Genomic DNA, 19,027 nt, shown 5'->3' on the forward strand with positions numbered 1-19,027 from the left:
CTCTCTTCTACATAACTTTCCTGCAACTGAAGTCCAAAAACTGAGTTATAGCGAAACACCTTTGCCCAAATTTTACCACAGGTCGTTAGCCAGAAAAAAAAGAAAGAAAGTAAGATAATTTCTCATCTAACAACTCAGTGCTCTATCATTCTTCATGTTGGGTCTAACAGCTGTTTGTGCAGCGACTTTACCAAGCTGTGTAAAATGACAGCAGCTTTGCAGTCTGTCTCAGCCACCTCTAGCACAAGGTGAAGGTAGCCTGTTATGGCTAGGCTACATTTTTCAATTATGCTCATGCATGACATTACCATACTTTAAAACCTGATATACCTCTGAAGGCATGTAAATAATTTAAGCACACTTTTCCCACCCCCCACCATGCATTTTCAAATGCGGTTTAGGCTCTTAGGTTCAAGTAAATGCCTGAATTGCATCTGATGTATTTTGCAGGTCACAGGGACTTCAGTGAGACTATTTTTCTGAATAAGGACATATAAGAGGTCACAATCTAATTTTGTTCAACATTCTGTCTTCTGTTCACACCACACAAGGTGGTTTAATAAATACTGCAATTTCTGAATGGACTTACCTAAAATTCCAATATTAGAACTGCTAAATGTGCAAAACAAGATCATGCATGAGGGAAATAAAATCAAAGTCCCACTGGAGTTCCATGGCAAACAACAAAAGGACTTGACAGTTTCACATTGAAATGAAAATATAGGATGAAAATAAAGAACCTGATTCCTCACCTCACAACTGAAATAATTTCAATATGTACCATTTTAATAGATATTTCTGCTTAAAACTATATACTTATAAGGTGAAATATTACATTCCTCCCTGAAGGGCCTGTCCCTTGCTAAAGTTACACATCACATCTAGCACGTCTGTAATTGAAGTATTAAAGAAATATACTTTACTCCATAGTCTCTATTGCTTATTTTGTGGCACAGACAAAGCTCTGTGCAGTTTCCATTTCCCCTACAATTAGGCACTGCTCCTACAAGCACATAAATGTGAGCTCACCTTTCCTGCTGGGAGGGATTTGGATGGGAGACCCACTGCAATAAAGGACATGTATACACTTTGGCAGAATCAGGGCCTCAGATAGCAAGGAGGAAACAGGCTAACAGAAACCACCTTTGCAAACATACAAAAGGGAAAGATCCCATGAACAGAAATTAAAGTTTTAAACACTTTTAAGTGCATAGACAGAGAGAGTATTTAAAAGGAGAAGAAACTGGAGGACATCAGAACTGATCTTTTTTTTAAATCCAAGGAGAGAGTGTCCCTTTAAGGATTTATGGCATGGCACAGCCCAGGGCTTGCTTCATTTGGCATTGACTAAACTAATGTTTTCTTTTGCCAAGAGATTCAGTGACTGAAAATGAAGCTTTTTCTTCCTCACAGCTGTTTGCTCGCGCATTATCAAATATTTTCCCTCCAGCTTTTGCTCTTGCCTTACTCACAGGATGTAAATGATGCAGGAATTTCGGCTGCTCTGCTTCAGTTTAGCAGAGTGATAATCTTAGGCAATCTGTCTTTCATTAAAAGAGTTTTTTGCACTTCTGTTTAACACTGTGAATTTTTTGAATTGCCCCTTAAAAGAAGATTTCACGCCCACTTTTGCCTGGAAGGAAACCTGTGCTGCCACAAATATATCTGCTGGAAAAAGGGGAATGCTCTTGTTGAGTGATTCTCACAGAAGACAGAAGGAAGTTCTGCCTTCAAGACCTGAACATTACCTACTTGCTGCAAACTTGATTGGGCAAATCTATACATAAAACAATGTTTCTCCCATTAAAAAGCAAGGCTTTTTTTTTTTTTTTTTTGCTGCTCTATACAAAGACATGTTTTAAAATTCCATTATAAAGTGAAAGTAGCTTTCACTAGCAAATGCATAAAACCTGTCTTGCAAAGCACAATTCTCTTATTTTTAGCCATCAAATGTAACACTAGTATTTAACACTTGTTGCCAAAAAAAAAAAAGTAAATGCAAAAAGGGAATGGAGAATAGTATTTCTAAAATGCCTAAGATATGTTAAATGTTTAAATACAGTGTTTTAATATCCCTAGAAAAAGATTATACTAAATTCTTATACAAAAACCATACCAAAAATACTAGCATTATAAGGAATATATATTATATATATAAAACAATACTTTAAATTATATATTATATATATGTATTATATATCTTATATATATGTATATATATAATATATACATATAATATATCTATAATATGAACATATTATAGATCTGTCTGGAGAGGGATAGACTTATACATGCACATGATGTGGAGAAAGTATATAGCAATTAAAATGGGATTCAGACTCTGTCCAATATTTAACAGTCCCTTTTTCTGTGCTGGTAAGAGTAGCAGGAATGTCTTCACTGAAAAAAAAATCCTCTGTTCTTAAAAAAAATCGTAGAACAAAAGCAAAAAAAAGAGAGAGAACCACATTCACGAAAAATGGGAAATATCAAAGTATAAGTCACTGTCACTCTTACGCTTTTGTTTAAATTTTGTTTAATTTCAGAAAATAGATGAGCTAGAATTCTCAGTTGCTTGCTGAATTTGGCCCCAAATAAGCATCTAAAGACTCTTCTGAAGAAAAGCAAACAAACAAATATTTTATAACTTTTGAAAGTCATGTCCTCCTAAAAAAAACAACCTTTTTTATCTGTGTCAGGGTAATCAAAATGTAATTGAAGAAAAGGAAAATGTTAAATCTCCAGTTTGGCAAATCCATTTTTCAAGGAACTCAATCACTGACTTATTCCTGTTCTTTCCTTATTAAATCAGGATGCATTTTGAGCCAACAATTTGAACTGGGAATCCTGATATGTTTAATTGCTGTACAAACTCTGCAAACTAGGCCTCCAGCTTCATTCCTCACAAATGAGGAATTACTGCTTCCTATTTCCTTGTTTGTTGTTAAGATATGTAAGAGTAAAGGGGGCTTTTCTTAGACAAATATATCTTAGACAAATATCTTAGACAAAGAAGAAACATAGTTCATAGTTCAGGGATTTCTGGGGGATTTTTTCCACAAAATGTCCCTTTATACATGGATATCTCGCCTGTAATTCATTGTGCACTGAAAAAAAACCAAAAACCTCATGACCTCTGTTCTATTTCACAAAACTCTACTTTTATTATTTCTTCATTCTTCATTTAGGGTTTCCCCTGTACTGAGATTTGATTTCCTACTCAAATATCATTGACCATTCTTTCAAATTTATTATTAAATTATATCAAACTCAGACCACAAGTAAAATAATGACAAATCCTGGTTGAAGTCCCCTTATGACAGAGATATCAAGGAAGAGTTAGGAGCGTTTGACCTGCTGTGCTCAAAGACGCAATTCTGGCACATGCAACGAAGATCACTTCTTAGTGTGCACATGGGAAAAAATTCAGCCAACCACAGCGTAAAGAGTTGGTGTGAATTCTTCTCATGAAAGGAGTGTGACTGACCAGCAACACCTTCAAAATATTGCTCTTTGTACAGCTGCAGTGTCCTGAGGCCCTGGATGGGAATTGTTGCTCTGCTGTGCCATTAAATGTGAGCAAAGGACAGCCCTGGGCTGTCCCCAGGAGTTACCAGTCAAAGTACGTGCCACGAGCCAAGTGCTAACAATGAATCACCTCCTGCTTTAGGAACAGAGCAGGACAAACACCTTGACTTACGGGAGAAAAGTCACGACTCAGACAAGTCAAAAATAATACAACTGTGAATGTGGAATAAGGAAAAAAAGGAAGCAGAAATTTTTCAGGAAAAAAAAATGCAAAATAAATATTATGCACTTCATTAGATGACCATAATAATAAGCTTTTCCTTCCCATTTGTCTGCACAGCAAACATCATTGCAAATGGTACAGCAAATAGCAACTGTCTGAGACATAATTATTTATATTTTAATTCATGACTGCCAAGCATCCACATGAATACTCAGTAATTCTTTGAATATTCACAAATAAAATGATTGAGGGTCAGTTCACAAACACATATTCTCATTCAACTGCAAATAATTGCAACAGGAAACCTTTGCTATTTCATAATTCTTCATTTAAGTTCAGGGGTCCTAGCCAGAATGGCATTTCAAAAAACTTCTGTTGCTGTGCAGAAAAGCTGGTCCCTCTTCCTTCTAGCCATGCCCCCAGGAAAACACACAAATAAACAATATAGCAAGTACAAATTTTGAGTAGAGGGAGAGGACTAAATTATCTGAAGTACTTGATTATTATAAATTGAGTTTAATTATGACCTTAAGAATCAGAAATGTGCTATGTGTAATTTAATTAGCAATTAGAAATTACCTCCAGGTATACCTATGGAATAAATAACTACACTCACTACACATCTAAAATAGTCTCTATGGCACATAAAAAAACTCTGTATACTGATAATTTAAATATTAATACTATAAAGCACTGAAATATATGAATTTTATATTCAATGAAAATCCATAATATTCAGCCAATGCAACTACACAATACAATAGACTGATCTCCATGCCTAACATCTACTGATTATAAAAAGACCAAAGACCTGGACAAAGTAGCCAAAGTTGCAAACATGATTTTAAATATTATTCTAAAAAAATCCTGTGGAGCTGACTATAAGAGAAAATATTTCCTTTAGAAGAGTCTTCTTAATTTTTCCTGAAATTCCTAATTTTTTGCTTCAAACCATGGAGGAACAAAGACCATAGGAAGAAATCCTGCTTTTTTTCATGAAAGCTTCTACTTAATTGAGACGTCTTCCCTTTCCTCTCTCTTACATATCTAAAGTACACCAAATTATTACATTTACTCATGTAATGTCCTTAGTTGTCTTCAGAAACCATTTTGAATAGTATATTTCAGGTATAGGAACCATGCTATTCATTATTCTGGAAAAAAAAATAAAAACAACACAGGAAGGTACACAGATGCAGGGAGAAAGTCTGAAAATAGTTTCTAATTTCTTCGCATGCTGAGAGCAGCTGGTGGGTAGGAAATGAAGCCCTGAACCACTCCCTTTCCCACCTCATTCTCCTCTTCCTTCCCAATAGTGATCCCTCTCTCTGGTTTTCTATCAGTTTCTAGTTTTCTACTCCTTTGCCACTGTTAACTCATCTCTTCCTGATTTCACCATCATTTCTTTCCCAGGATGATAATGTACACCCATGACTCAACATGAACACAATGGTGACTCACTTCATTCCCTGGTGCATTGCATCCCTTGTTCCAGCCAAATGAGCCCCTCAGAAGGATTCAGGACACCCAGTCCTCATCCAGCCAAGCTACAGCACTATTGTTCTTGATTTGCTATTTTTATATCATTTCTCAGCCCAAGGACAAGTCAGCACCTACAGAAGCCCGTGGACATTCCAGTCCTGCACAACCAGGAGCAGGGCATCTCGCACTGCAACAGAACAGAGGCAAAAAATGCCCTAGACATTTTCCATCCCCCTTCAATGCTGAACTGCTTTTCTGTGGAAGGCTGTAACCATACTGGATTACTTTCTTATGTGCCCTCTATGTATTCAATCCAACCTCTTTTCCTTTTTTTCTAAATCAATTATTCCAGCATTACCCTGGATAAATGATGCTCAGCACCTTAATGTAACTTGAGCAAACAGTCTTGAAATGTTCTTAATAACCAGCCAATTCACTATTGAATCTTTCACTCTGAGAAGCAGACTGAGGTGGCTTTTTTTATTTTTGTCCTGAAGTTGCATTATACAGCTATATTTTCACAAAAGCTATTAATTATTGTCCATTTCTGTAACAGCACACTGCTAGGCACTTCCACAGCTGCCCTCCCTTTCCCCAGCTCAGGCACAATTTCCTGAGTGATGGAGTAAACAGAATTGCACTGTACAGAATAATCCAAGGAGTCTCTAATGAGGCAGTGTGGACTTTCTGCCACTCCGACAGCGTTGCAGGACCTACGTAACAGCACTGTGATGTTACATTTTATGTGGTAACACTCCAAGCCTTGGAGTGAATAATGTGACTGCCTTGCCACTAGGCATATGGAGACTTTGCTAGGCTTGTTTGATGGTAAATGAAGACTTTTTTTTTATTTGCTCCAAAGAGCTTGGCACAGGAAACCCCTAAATCCTACAATAATAAAACTTCTGTTTATCTTTTAAATTCCAGAGCAAAATAAAAACCATTAAGCACCCACAGCCATGGGCTGAATTCTGTATTTTCATAGCTTGCTACAATCTTCTGGCATAAAAAGATTAAGCTTTATGAAGCAAAAAAATAACTCCTCAGTGTAAAAATAACGGCCTTGTTGCCTTGTATGGAGCACTGTATTATTGTATTGCACAACTAAATGGCAGGAGCACTTAGAAATTGCAAAGACAGGCACAATCCAGAAACCTGCAGCTGATCCAACCTGATTGTTTTCATGCTATCAGGCATTTGCACTAAATCTGAAGAGCAAACATGATCTATAGGCTATAGGATAAAATGATCACCCAGGTATTAACCTCACTGTCATGACTATTTAACTCCTACAAACTGACGCGGTATTGAAGCAGAAGAAAAAGGAATCTCACAAAATTACTCCAATCCCAACAGCTGCGCTGAGGAGGAGCCTATTTTTTGGCTATCACAGCCTGTTTAGGGTGTCTCAGAGCAGAAATCAAGGGAGAGGTTAAGATCTCCATGGCAATTACACATTCTTAACACCACTGAAAATAAGGTCACAGAAGTTGCACCCTTGAAAATCAGCACCATATAATCCTTTGAAGTGCAGATACTTGGCATGTCAAAGAATCAGGCCCTCCTTTAGCAGTGCTTCCACACAGCCTTCACGCTAGGATACGTCAACTAAAGATTTAGTATTGCCAGTCCCAATTCTTGCATGGTATTTAATTACAAGTGTAGGCAGCATCAGAGTCCAGCACAACCTGAAGGCTGAAGTCTGCTTTTTAAAAAGCCAGTGACAATGTTTCCACTAAGTCTGAGAGGGTATAAGGGAATACTCAACAGGTCTTCTTCCACTATTTTTCCACCCTGGTGAGAAAGGCTGCTTAAAGCACAATTAAAATTGCATTTTTTTCTGTACAAAGTGCAAAGCTGAAAGAGGATGCTGACAGGGCAGAACCAGGATAATTTCTGCATCAAAGAAAGTGATTCTTGTAAAAGTCATTAAAGGTGTTTACAATAGGACCTATGAACATTTAATAATTGACCTTCCAACAGGCTCCTTAGAGCAGGATCGAGGAAAATCCAGTGTGGTGATTAGGTGAAAAATAAAAAATCTGTGAATCTCCATCTATTCCCAAGCTTTCTTCTTCCTCACTAAACTCAGACTTACAGAACTGATCTACAGGCATTTTAGGGGTGAACCAAGAAGAACCTATTTTTAAAGCCTCCCTAACCTACATATCTTATGCACCATACATTTCTAAATGTTATAACATGCTTTCATATTTTCTCTGCATAGGCATCGACACTGATGCTGGTATTATAAGAAAGCAGCACTTCTGCTTTCTTACTTAGGGATATTGCTATTACTAGTGCAGCTTCTTAAGTCTATGATACACAGTTTTTCACTCTTATTAAAAGCAAAGACACTTCAATGTCTTCAGTTTTCTCCTTGCTTTTAGGGGAGATTTCTGACCAGGGAGTTCTCTATTTCCTGAAGCTCCTAAAAGCTGAAGCTTAGGTTTGTTAATTCATTGGTCATGGAAAAATGTCAGTGTTAGCCAAGAGTGCATCCAGCCTGTGAGTGAAATCAAAGAACTGTAAGTCATTCATAACTATTCTGTGTGCCCTGGCCCACTGATTTTAAAACAATTTTTGCTGTGGCTGCATTCATGTAAATCTGCTGATTATTAATATGATTTGTGTCAGCTTTTAACCAGTTGGTTAAGTACTCTTTAGAAACTCTAAATAGGTTCTTTCAAAGGTGGTTTGCAATAATTTCTTCCTAAGCTCCTTTCCAAGAGCTACACATGTGGACATAGTTGGAAATGTCCATTTAACAATACTGGAAGATTTCTTTCCCAAAAAGCAAAAGCCTCAAGAAGAATGAACAGGTGCAGTGGCAGTGAAGTGAAGCCAACCACTATGATAGGGACTGAGTTCTATCATACAAGAGTTTAGCTGAACTTCTTTTTTAACTCTATATATATAATTAACCAAGAAAATCCAGCTTAGAAGAAATGAAAACTTCATTAAATACTGCAGAATTTGCCAAAGAGCTTTGACTTTTAGAAAAAGAAAAAATGGGAAGCAGCTTTGAGTGTCCAAATGCTTGGTTTGAGTATTATATAAATAAAAATGCCTTATTCTTTATTTGCTAATTAGTTCTATGATCTATTTTAAAACTACTTTGTAATTAATCAAAACAAGAAGGCTTGGAATCTATTTCTAAAATGGTTGCACAACTTAAAAACATTAGGTAGCTTGATGATACAAAAATAAATACTTAAAGACTGGCCAAACCCTAAGTTTTCCTGACTCTCCATAAAATAAAAATTGTTTAAAAAGCTTTTACTAAGCTAAATCTAAGTGAATCCTCACCATCTTCACTTTTTTCCTGCTGACTCCCAAAATGAAAACCCTCCTCAGACTTCCTCCATTGCTGTGAATCAGTGTGTGCTGGCCCAAGCCACTCATTAGGTGAATCCTCCCCTCTAACAGCTGCGAGGCTGCATTTACAAACACACAGCAAACAGTGGACAGCCCACCATCACAGGGGTCTGACTCAGACTATCCTTTCACCATCTTCACAATACTCTCAGCTCAATAGCTCAATTAAGCAAAGGATATATGAAAATATTATTGTAACGAGTGCTTTTATCACTTCTGGGATTGATTAACTGATTTATTGTTTTCTGACCTTGAAGAATATGCAATTAAAAGATGCCCCCAGGATGCAAATTGCTACTAGAATTTCAATTGGCACACATTTCTTCTCAGTTTCAAAAATTATCAATGTGCTTTAAAAGATATTTCAATTTAATTTTACCATACCACTATGTTATCTCTCCCTAGCACTTCTCACCAGAGCACACTACAGCTTTTAACACAGGAAATGCAATGGGGTTGTATTTTGAGACAAGCAAGTGTTTTGCAGGTGTAAAGGTTGCAAATATAACCTATTTTCAACAACACTGGAAATAAGCAACAGAAAGCTACACCTTTGGGGTTTTTTTCCCCTCTCGAAAAAAAAAATGTCTCAGCATTGCTGCATGGTACTCTTTATCTGAAGAAACTGTAGTTCGAATAAGAAGCTATAGAAGCAAAATCTTTCAATGTGCTGCTATGCAGAGCTGCTCTGGACAGGATTAGGAACTGGAGAACTGGGAAGACCTCACTTGCCTGCATTTTCCCTACACCCAGGTGCCCACCACTGCTCTTCCCAAAGGAGCCACACAGCTTCCAGGCTGGCAGATACTCTCCACATGTGTGTATACCCACGATGCCTTTTCTGACAGGATTTAAACAGAAGATCCAATCCCATTACTGCCAAGTAATTGCACTATTTAAGAGGATGTCAGAGAACTAAGAGTTAGCACAAAATCCTGAACTCCGTCAACGGGCACTAGCACGCTCAGCCTCTCTGGGAAACTCTGTCAATCTCTGAAATGTTGTCAGGTTTAGAAAATTTAAGTTTCTTTCACTGAATTTGATTTTATGTCACCAGTGTAAACTACAGATCTCAATATGGACACTTCGGGTAATTTAAATCACACCTGAACAGATTATACTAATTTTACAAAAAGGACAATGTTAATGCCATCTGATCGTGCCTCAATATATTAATGAATTTTTTCAGTACTCTCAGACTGGTTTTAGAGCATTATTTAAACTATTGTAACCTTATTAATCTAGATCAGAAGGCAGGAAAAAGAAACGTTGAAAAAAAAAAAATTTGGTCTTTGAAGACCTAAAACTCCAAGCAAAGATTCATTCAGGAATCCAACGAATTACAAAAGGAACGGTGATCTGTGTGAATAGAAGTTACTTAAATGGCACCGACTGTGTTGTAAAACAATGTAAATGCTCTTTCCTGAATGCAGTGCTCTTGGAAGGCATCTTTCAGCTTTTCCATCTGAGAAAAGCATCAGTTTTCCTTAAAGACAGATACGGATAAAGCAGGGCACTTCTGCCTGAGGAGAGGCTAGCTGGGCTGATATTTGATATAAGTGCTAAGTCCCAAATGGGAGGAGGGAGAAGTGATTGATGGTTCACAAGGAATTACTTGATTTTTGCTTGTAACAGAAGCTTTTTGGATTCTCCCAAAGTTCTTGTCAAAGACAAGAAACATCTTTTGAAACAGCAGCTTTCACCTTTACCAGCAGATGGAATAAACCTGTGTAAAAAATGCTGCAGCTTTAAAATACATATTTTAAAAAGGAAGAAATTGCTTGACACACTGCCCTTTTCCCTTTTTCTTTAAGGTTTGCCGCTATTATTCTGCCTATTTGCCGCTATTATTACCTGCCGTCTCTAATACAGTGTGAGTAATTCACCTCTCTGCAGGAGGGGTTTCACAAACCCAGCAGCAGGAGTTTCCCAATTCCGTAAGGCACGTATGACCACAGGAACAAATCCTTCTCGCTCTCTGTCTCCTCAGGCTCCAAGGTCAGAGGTGTATGAACTTGACTAAGACAACCCTTTCCCGAGCCCCCACAGGGCTCAGCTCTCCTGGCTCTCATCTGGACAACTCCATCTGCCTCCTGCAATTGTCTCCTCTGGGAAAGACGAGAGTATTAGCTCTGCTGCTGGGGTATGGGGGAACAGAGGTATGAGGAGGGGAAGATTTTCGCATTTCCTTCCATCGTGTATACAAGGGAGCAACGGATCTGAGCTCCGTATCCTGTTTTAAAGAGGCAAACTGATGATCCAACAGGTGGAATGAATTCAGACAATTCCAGTCACACACAGATTCGTTAGAAAGACTTCTCATCAATTATACCCAGTCCCAAGGCAAAGGCAAAGCTGACACTCTCTTGTCTAACATCTCGTTGTCACAGAGCATTGATCGTCTACGAGCCTCAAGGAACAATGGACGACGTACACCAATGTGCTCTACCTAGGGAAAGAGACGAAAAAAATTGCTCTGCCAGCTCTTGAAATCCTAGCCCCATCCACCGAGCACTCAAACAAAAGCTGAAGTGAGAAACCGAATTAAGTCACTCCCTCTTCACGGGTTTAACAGCCACTGCTCGAAGAACGGACTTCATCAATATAAGCATTCAGAAGCAAGGGTATTAAAAAATAAAATAAAATAAAATAAAATAAAATAAAATAAAATAAAATAAAATCATAAAATAAAATTAGGAAGTAGAAGGGTCAATCGCATTTTCTCATGCTTTTAAAATCTCTTTACCTCTCCGGAGGGTGGGCGGGCTGGGAGGCTCCCGCACCCCCGCCGACCGAGGGGTTTTGCCCGTGGGCAAGGAGGAGCGGGAGCCCCGCGGCGGAGCGGGGTTGGGATGGACATCGATGCAACCTCCTGGGAGACACAGGAGAGCAACACACGGCGCTAAAAGAGCTGAAGGTTTTACTCTTGTCAGCCACTGAAGTCTTTGTCAGACTCCTGTATCTTAATCTTAAAGATAAGCACATGTAATAAACACATTGTGGTTCTTAAAATGTGTGCTCTGTTTTTTTCTCTCTTTGCAGAGGCTCGAAGTACTTCGCCAGTGTAGATTCAGACAAACACAAGGAACGAATAGTTAAACTCTCAAAAATGCCCTGCTTTCTGTTGTTTAATTTGTTGATTGGGGATTGTTTGCTTGTTTTCGGGTGGTTTTGGGGTTTTTTAACTGGTAGGTGCACTTTTAATATATGCAACCAAAAATACCGATGGGATGGACGTGTGATACAAAGACTGCACTAGCAAGTAAAATTCGTTTACAAAATGGCTTGTGTGTTTCTTCGCGAGGAAAAGGACGGTCCCAAAGCCGAGAAAGTCTACCTATTTAGCCGCCACACCGTTTTGTTCTGCCTCTGAAGTGCCTGTGCTCGTGTCGCCGTGAAAGGGACCCTAACCGCCTGAAGGAGCAGCCGTATTTTTGTGAAGGCAAACGCGTCCACGGAAACACGTTCCCACCCACACTCTCCAAAAAAAATGTTTAAAAGTCTTAAACTTTCGTCAAGGAAAGGAGTGCTCTCGGCTCTGCCTCGGTCTGTCCCTGCGCCCTTGGGGTGGCGAAGGGACGGGCCGACGAGTGCCACCGCCGTAAACGACAGTAAACAATATATTCATCAAGGGAGGCAACGCCTGGGGCCCCCGTGACCTTTCCGCTGCTCAGGTTAAATCTATAAATACCCAGAAGACATCCGAGCCCATTGTTTTGCTGCCCTCTGAAACCGAACCTGCCAAGGGGACGGAGGGGCGTCCCGCCACCCTCTTCCTCTTCCTCCTTTGGCCTGTCGGCGGCGAGAACTGAGTGCCGGGGGAGGATGCGGGAGCGCGGCCGTGGGCGGCGGCGAAGCAGCGGGGGAGGCTTCCCGGAGCTCCTGGGCGAGCTCTGCCTCCCCCGGCCCGGTCGCGGCCCCACGCGTGGCGCGCCAGAGTGCATGGGGTGGGAAAGAGAAGGTGAGAGCCGCTGTAATCCCGAATTCCTTTTCACAACTTCGTGGTTGAACCCGCACATGATTAAAATCCAGGTTTATTCCCCTTTTAAATGAGTCTCGTAAAAAAAGCACATTAACTCTGGCGACAAAATTCATGGCTAAGACATAAATAGCTCGGATGCTCGGGAGATGTTTCTTACAAACCTGGGGGATTCATCCGCTTGTTTTTCTCACCTTTGCCCACACCATAGCCCGTCCCGGCACCTCCCAGCCTGCTACCTCGCTTCTCCCAGGACGATGCGGCCCCGGAGGGAGGGCAGGTCTCTCGGGGAGACTCGGTCTCGCCAATATCGTCAAGGAAGAGTTTGGGCACGGCTGTAAAATGGCACGTAAGGGGTCAGGGATTCCGCCAAAACGGGGAAACAAGTAGCGCTGCCTCCCAGGCACCCCCGAAGGCTGCGGTTTGTACACGTCCAGCACAGATCCTCACCGACGCGGGGACTGAAGCGGGGCCGCTCCGCCGCCTCCTCCCCTCACCCCTGCCGGAGAACGTGTGCCGCGCTTGGGAGAGAAATACTCATACCCGCCTGCACGCAAAAGATCTGGGCAAAGGAGTGCGAAGCTTTACTCTACTCGTGGCCGCGTTTAGCTCCCCGCACTGAATAGTTTTCAGACCCTCCCGCGCTGAAATGAAGGCAATTTAGGCGAAAAGATCGAAAAATGGGTCTAGACCGTTTTCGCTTATCCCACGAAAATCAGGACATAATTTCCCAGCGCGTACTGCACGACTTGCGGCCTCTCCGCAAGCACCCCCGTAGCAGCAATACCGCCAGCAGAAGGAACAGCCCGTCGCTACTCGGGGGCAGCGGCTTTGAGTGTTGAACCTTTGGGACGCTATAAAAATTCCCTTTTCTAATTTTTTTTTTCTATATCGCTGGAGATTTGGCAAGTTTAAAATACGTTGGGTGTAAAATTTGTTCTTAATTAGGTCTTGTAAAGATGGAATTTGGTGGTCATTATAGAGCCGCTAATCAATTTTCACCCAGCAGCAAAAGTACACCGCGGAGGAATTAGGTTTAATGAAGTGACTGTGCAAATTACAGACGCGGACTTTATTTAAAGTCTATCAACCTCCTAAAAATGATTTCTCAAACTGTTCTTGATTTCCTTTGCTTTATGAAAAACATCACGTTTACTTTCTGAGGTTTCAGGCACTAGCAGCCATTCTCTCCCGCTCTCCAATCTGGCGCATGGAGAGTTTTCCAATTTTCTAATTCGAATTCACGGAGAAACAGGCAAATTAAACTTTTAGACCGTATAAACAGATATCCCATTGCGGCTAAAAATTTATGAAAAACTGTTCTAAAACAAAAAAAAAAAGAAGTCAAAAAAAAAAAAAAAAGATACTGATGCACAGACAAGCTCTGTTATTAGAAAGTGGATTTTTTTTTTCTATGATCGCGTATTTATTCTTTTGAAAGGGGAAGCCTCTGAAACTGTAGGCTATTTTTTGACTGGTTGATCGCTGCTGTCCCCTCTCCTTTATGCCCGTCCCTCCGCTAAGAGAGACGACCCTAGCAGCAGATTTTACCTACTTCTCCTTAGGATCCGCACCGGGAAAGGCTGCTGGCTGTTAAAAGCAAATTGAAGTGCGGTTCCTTGAGGGCGAAGAGGGGCGAGGTCTTCATAGTCTTTAGCTCCCTTCAAAAACACTTCAATTTTTTTTTAACAGCAAATATTTTTGATACCTCGATCTAAAATTCTTTCCTTTTTTCCCCCTCCTTTTGTTTTTTATTTGTTTTGTTGGTTTGGGTTTTTTACTCTTACTTTTGGGCATCTTATGCTAATTCATAGCTTAGGGAACGTCACGCAAAATAAATAAAAACGAAATTTAGAAGGTGTTCCAAGTGCAGCGGAATTAACTTGGCAGGAGTGGAGGATATCTCTGCCCTTTTTCTTAGGGGCTGCGCAAAGGAATCATTTGACCTCTTTGCCCCATCCGAACACTGCAAGCAAAGAGAAATCACCTAAAATTCGCTTTCTCCCCACGCTATAATTGTGAGAGCGGGGCCGCTCCCTCCGACCCTTGTTAAGGCCCTGGGGAACGGGGCGTGGGACTGCGAGAAGGGCGCGGGGACAGCTCGGGGAGCGAGGCCCAGCGCGTTTTCACTCTCGGGATCGTCGCGGATCCGCGGCTGCGTTTGCGGAGCCGTCGTTTTAGGCCGAAGAGGAACGGCCAGGGGGACAAGAGGAGACCGAGGGTTCGGCTTGAGCCAAATGAGAGCTGCGAGCTACCGGATCCCTTTTAAATAAAAATAAACAAAGGAGAGTTTAAAGTTAAAAGTACGAACACCAAGAGGGAAGTGCTCCCTCTCCCCTAACCCCGTCCCGCTGGCCTTGGGGCCGCGGACCCGGCGCTGCTCCACACTCCGCGGCTCCCGGGAGGAGCCAGGCTCGGGAGCGGGGCTGGACTCCTCGCAGTGCCCCTTACCCGCTAAGGCCCTTTTCCCTGCCGGGAGCGTTTTCCCTCCGGAGAGGGTAGGTCCCCCTCCGCATCCCCCCGCGTTTCCGCCGCGGCTTGTGCGCTCCGTCCCGGGAGCGGAGCGAGGCCGCGTCGGCCGGAACCCAGCGGCTCCGGTCCCGGGAGAAGGATCCCGAGCTGCGGGAGTACACAGCGGGTCTCCATTGCTCCGAAGAGCCGGCGACCCTCGCCCCGGGGCAGCGCTGATCCTGGATGCCCACATCCTCCTCCTACACCGAAACCTCCGCTTAGGGCGGCACTGTCTCCGCGGGGAGTACACGGGGGGCGGCCGGTGACTCGGAAGAGGAGAGGGGTGCGACTTGCACCCCTCTCCTCTTCCGAGTCACCGGCCGCCCCCCGTGTACTTGCACCCCTCTCCTTTGCCCCAGACCCACCCGGCAACTCCATGACCGGGGCTCGGGAAACTGGGGCAAAACGAAACGCGTGTCCCCAGACACCCGGGAGGGACTATCGCGATCGACAGGCACGGAGGGAGTGGAAGGAGAGAGGGTTAAAAAGGAAGCAGAGGGGACATGCCGTCCCTCGCGGGAAATTATGGAGCTATGCGGAGGGGAAAGAGACACAGCGAGTAAGAGAAAGTCCCCTTAAACTGAAAGGAAAACAAACAAACAAACAAACAAACAACAGGAAAAAAACCTACAAGAACAACAACAGGAAAAAAAATCCGCAAAATTCCCGCTTATTTTTTTCAGTACTCCTAGTCTCGGATGTTTTCCGGGACGTGCTGCCCGGCGGGCAGCTCCCGACAGGACTCAGGGCGAGAAGCTGGGAGGGAGCGGGGCAGGCGGAGGGGGTCCCGAAGAGAAAGGAATCGCACTAACCAGGGTTGAGGTCCAGGCACTGAGTCGGGTCTTCATTGTCCCCCAGCTGGCCATTGGGGCTGAGGCTTTCCATGGACAAATCCAGCCCCTTTTCCTCCCAGTCTCGCAGTTTCCTCTTTTTATTTGTCCCGATCAAGGCTTCTACCGAGAAAGCGTGCGCTCGGGAGCTGAGGGCCACCGCCGATCTTCGCCTCTCACTCATCTTATCCCCCAGCCCAGACCCTTGGGCAGAGGAGCGACCAGTGGCTGGGAGCACACAGCTCGGGGACCAGAGGCAGAGCCTCTTTCCTCTTTCTCCCCCCCCCACCCCTCCCCAGCTGCACCCCCAGAAGAACCAGCCCTCAGTCTCCTGAAGGCACTACATGAGGCTACAGATACTCCGCAGGCAGAGCCAGGAGGGTGTGCTCAGCCCAGGTCCCAGCACTTGCTCAGAGGGGCTGCAGGCTGGATTTCTTTTTTTTTTTTTTTTTTCTTCTCTCCTTTCCTTCTGTCTCTCTCTGATTGATCCAAACTTCTGGTATTTTTTTTTTCCTCCAAGAGTTAGGCAGGCTGCGTGCGCCTGTCAGAAAAAAAAAAAAAAAAAAAAAAAAAAAAAAAAAAAAAGGGAAAAAAAAAATGTCCCCGGCCAATAGGAAGGAGAGCTCGAGAGAGACCCAAAAGCTGCGACCCAATAGGGAGGGGAGGGAGACTCGGGCTTGAGGGAGAGGAATTTTGGCCATCTGAGTTCTGGAACACCGGCCGAGAGAATTAACTGTTTGAAGAACGGGGAGCCAGTAGGAAACCCATAACTCTAAACACAGAGAGGTAACAACTCCCGCACTTCTCTCCGCCACACCCAGGTTTCCCAAACGCTGCTGCTGGCTAAGCCCCACGCAAAGTACCCGAGAGGTGCTTTATCACCCAGCGGTGCCGGATGACGGGGTGTTTTTAAAACTTCATTTATGCCATGTATTACTTGCCCTTGCCGGCGCAATCGGTGTTTGGCAGAAGCAGAAGCAACGTCTCGAGGGGGTTGAAATTTTCACTTCAAAACGATGCGTGTCCGTGGAGCGGCAGGGTTGAGCGGGCGGCGTGGGCTGGCAGGGAGACCCAGACACACCCGGGCATGGGAGCGCCTTCTCTTTGGGAAGGGATTTTTATCTATATAAAAATAATTATTTTCCCTTTCCCGCTTCTTTTTGTCACTCTTGCTACAGCGAAAACAAAGCCGTTAGGTACATATCCCGGCTGCTTGCCTGGATAATATTCAGCATTTTATTTCTGCTCTCTTGTTCACTCTGCCCTGACATCCGCCCGGCTGAGGCGGGTCCGCAGCTGCTCCCACGCCCCTCGGTCACGCGTGGCGCGGCGGGGGGGGCTCGCAGTGAAAAGCAGCAAGGGCGGCTTTTGAGAAGGTGACAGAAGCGTGTGTTTTCCTTAGCTGGTGGGACCCCGGAAAAATGGGTGAAGTCGAGCGAAACACTGTACACGGAAAATGCAGTGGGGAAAGCCGCGGGGCGTTAATTCGACACAAGTTCAAAATATAATATAAATAATTATAAAGTACGAGAGGGGATTGGCCTGAACTGAGCCGCGGTGGAAAAAACGAGCAAGGAGACACACAATTTTTGAGGAAAGGGATTGTTTTTGTTCATTGCTTCTCAGCTGCTCCCCGAAGGTGCAGAGCTGCTTAGGGCAGGTTTTTCATAGACGATTTTTTTTCTATGGGGCTGGAAACAAGTGAAAGGGGAGCGTGGGGGGGAAATACATTTCCTTTTGCTCCCAGAGTGAATCCATGGTGCCCACGTCAGCGCTGGATGGCGGAGCCCTTCAGCCCCTGTCCCCGGCCTAAAGCGCCGACTGACAACAGCCCGCCGGGGTTCCCACGCACGGAAACGGATTTCAGATGAAAAACGGGAAAGAGCCGTTTCTTCGGAAATCCCGGCTAAACCCTGTTATCTAGGCCGAGGAGAAGGTTGTGTACGTCTCCACCACCCGCCTTACAGCCGTCATCCCCCTCCCCGTCTCTCCTTTCCCCTCCCCTCCAGTACACCTCCTTGACAGGTCACTCTCCGCGGGATCAGCGACGGACACAGCGGCGCTGCCACACGGGATGGATGTCGTGTATTCCCCACCCTGGCACTGCCCGCTCCCCGACCCCGTGGGGAGCCGCGCCGGGCAAGAGTAGCAGCAAGAAGAGACGAGGCAGGGGCTTGGATGAAGGCGGCAGCGGGAGCGGGGACCCGGAGGAGGGCACACGTGTTTCCAGCGGGTCCCCCAGCTGTGTGTCTTTTCCCAGGCGAAGGAATGTCTCAAAAAGAAAAAAAAATCCCCCCAAAAAAATCCACCAAAACAATTCTTTTCCCTCTTTCCTAAAGCCTTGGAAACACTTGTCTGGGATGCAGATACTGAGGAAGGCTTTCAAAGAAGCTGGAGGGAGATTTTAGCAAAAGAGCCCAAGAAAACAGTGGATTATTTATAGCGTTTTAGTGAAAAGAAACGGTGCTGGAAAGGCAGGGAGATTTAAGCGAATTTTGGGAACTGATGTAAGAACTCAGAAATACTTTTTTCAGAACAGTAAGTGTGGTTTTACTGGTGGACAGTTTAAAGCAGCCCCGACCCCTTTCGGGTCTCTTGGGGCTCTCTCCTGTGCCACCCTAGGTCTGAGAGCTGCGGTGTCCTAGCACTCCGCAGTGCTCTGGCAGCCAAGCACAGACTCTGAAGCACCGACAAGAGACACAGCGCACTTTCCAAGCCAACACGGCCCTTAATTGTCAAACCCCAGGGAGCAGACCCTTTTGCCAGGGGCGGCAGAGCAGCTCCCCGCGGTCCCGGACACCGCTCCCAGAAACGCGGGGATTCACGGCCCCGGCGACTGCTCCTCTCCCTCCTCCCTGGCCCTATCCTGGTGCCCGGGAGGTTTAGGACTGCTCGCCCTCCCTGTGCCCGTCCGCACCGGGCGATGCGAAAGCGGTAAACACAAAGGCACTGCTGCTCCGCCGTGCGAGCGGAGAGAGAGGGCAGACCCTGCAGCGACCTTGCGGCCCCACTGGATGTGCCGGGGGGAAAGGGGAGGGATATGGGGGGCGGGGGGGACAGAGAACCAACGCTGCCCCCTCGCAGGGTTCGCTGCCC

The 19,027-nt window shown here is 44.2% G+C and overlaps 1 protein-coding gene across 1 annotated transcript in view; it reads right to left on the reverse strand.

Annotated features, from left to right (window-relative positions):
• The window catches only part of TBX15 (T-box transcription factor 15), a 90,345-nt gene extending 74,230 nt beyond the window's left edge, over window positions 1-16,115 (reverse strand). The window contains exon 1 of the mRNA XM_053970279.1: window positions 15,914-16,115. Coding sequence (XP_053826254.1) covers window positions 15,914-16,115 — 202 coding nt within the window. The remainder of the gene's footprint in view (window positions 1-15,913) is intronic.
• Window positions 16,116-19,027: the final 2,912 nt, after the last annotated feature.

The sequence above is a fragment of the Vidua macroura genome, chromosome 2 (assembly GCF_024509145.1).
Source record: "Vidua macroura isolate BioBank_ID:100142 chromosome 2, ASM2450914v1, whole genome shotgun sequence".
Classification (NCBI taxonomy): Eukaryota; Metazoa; Chordata; class Aves; order Passeriformes; family Viduidae; genus Vidua; species Vidua macroura.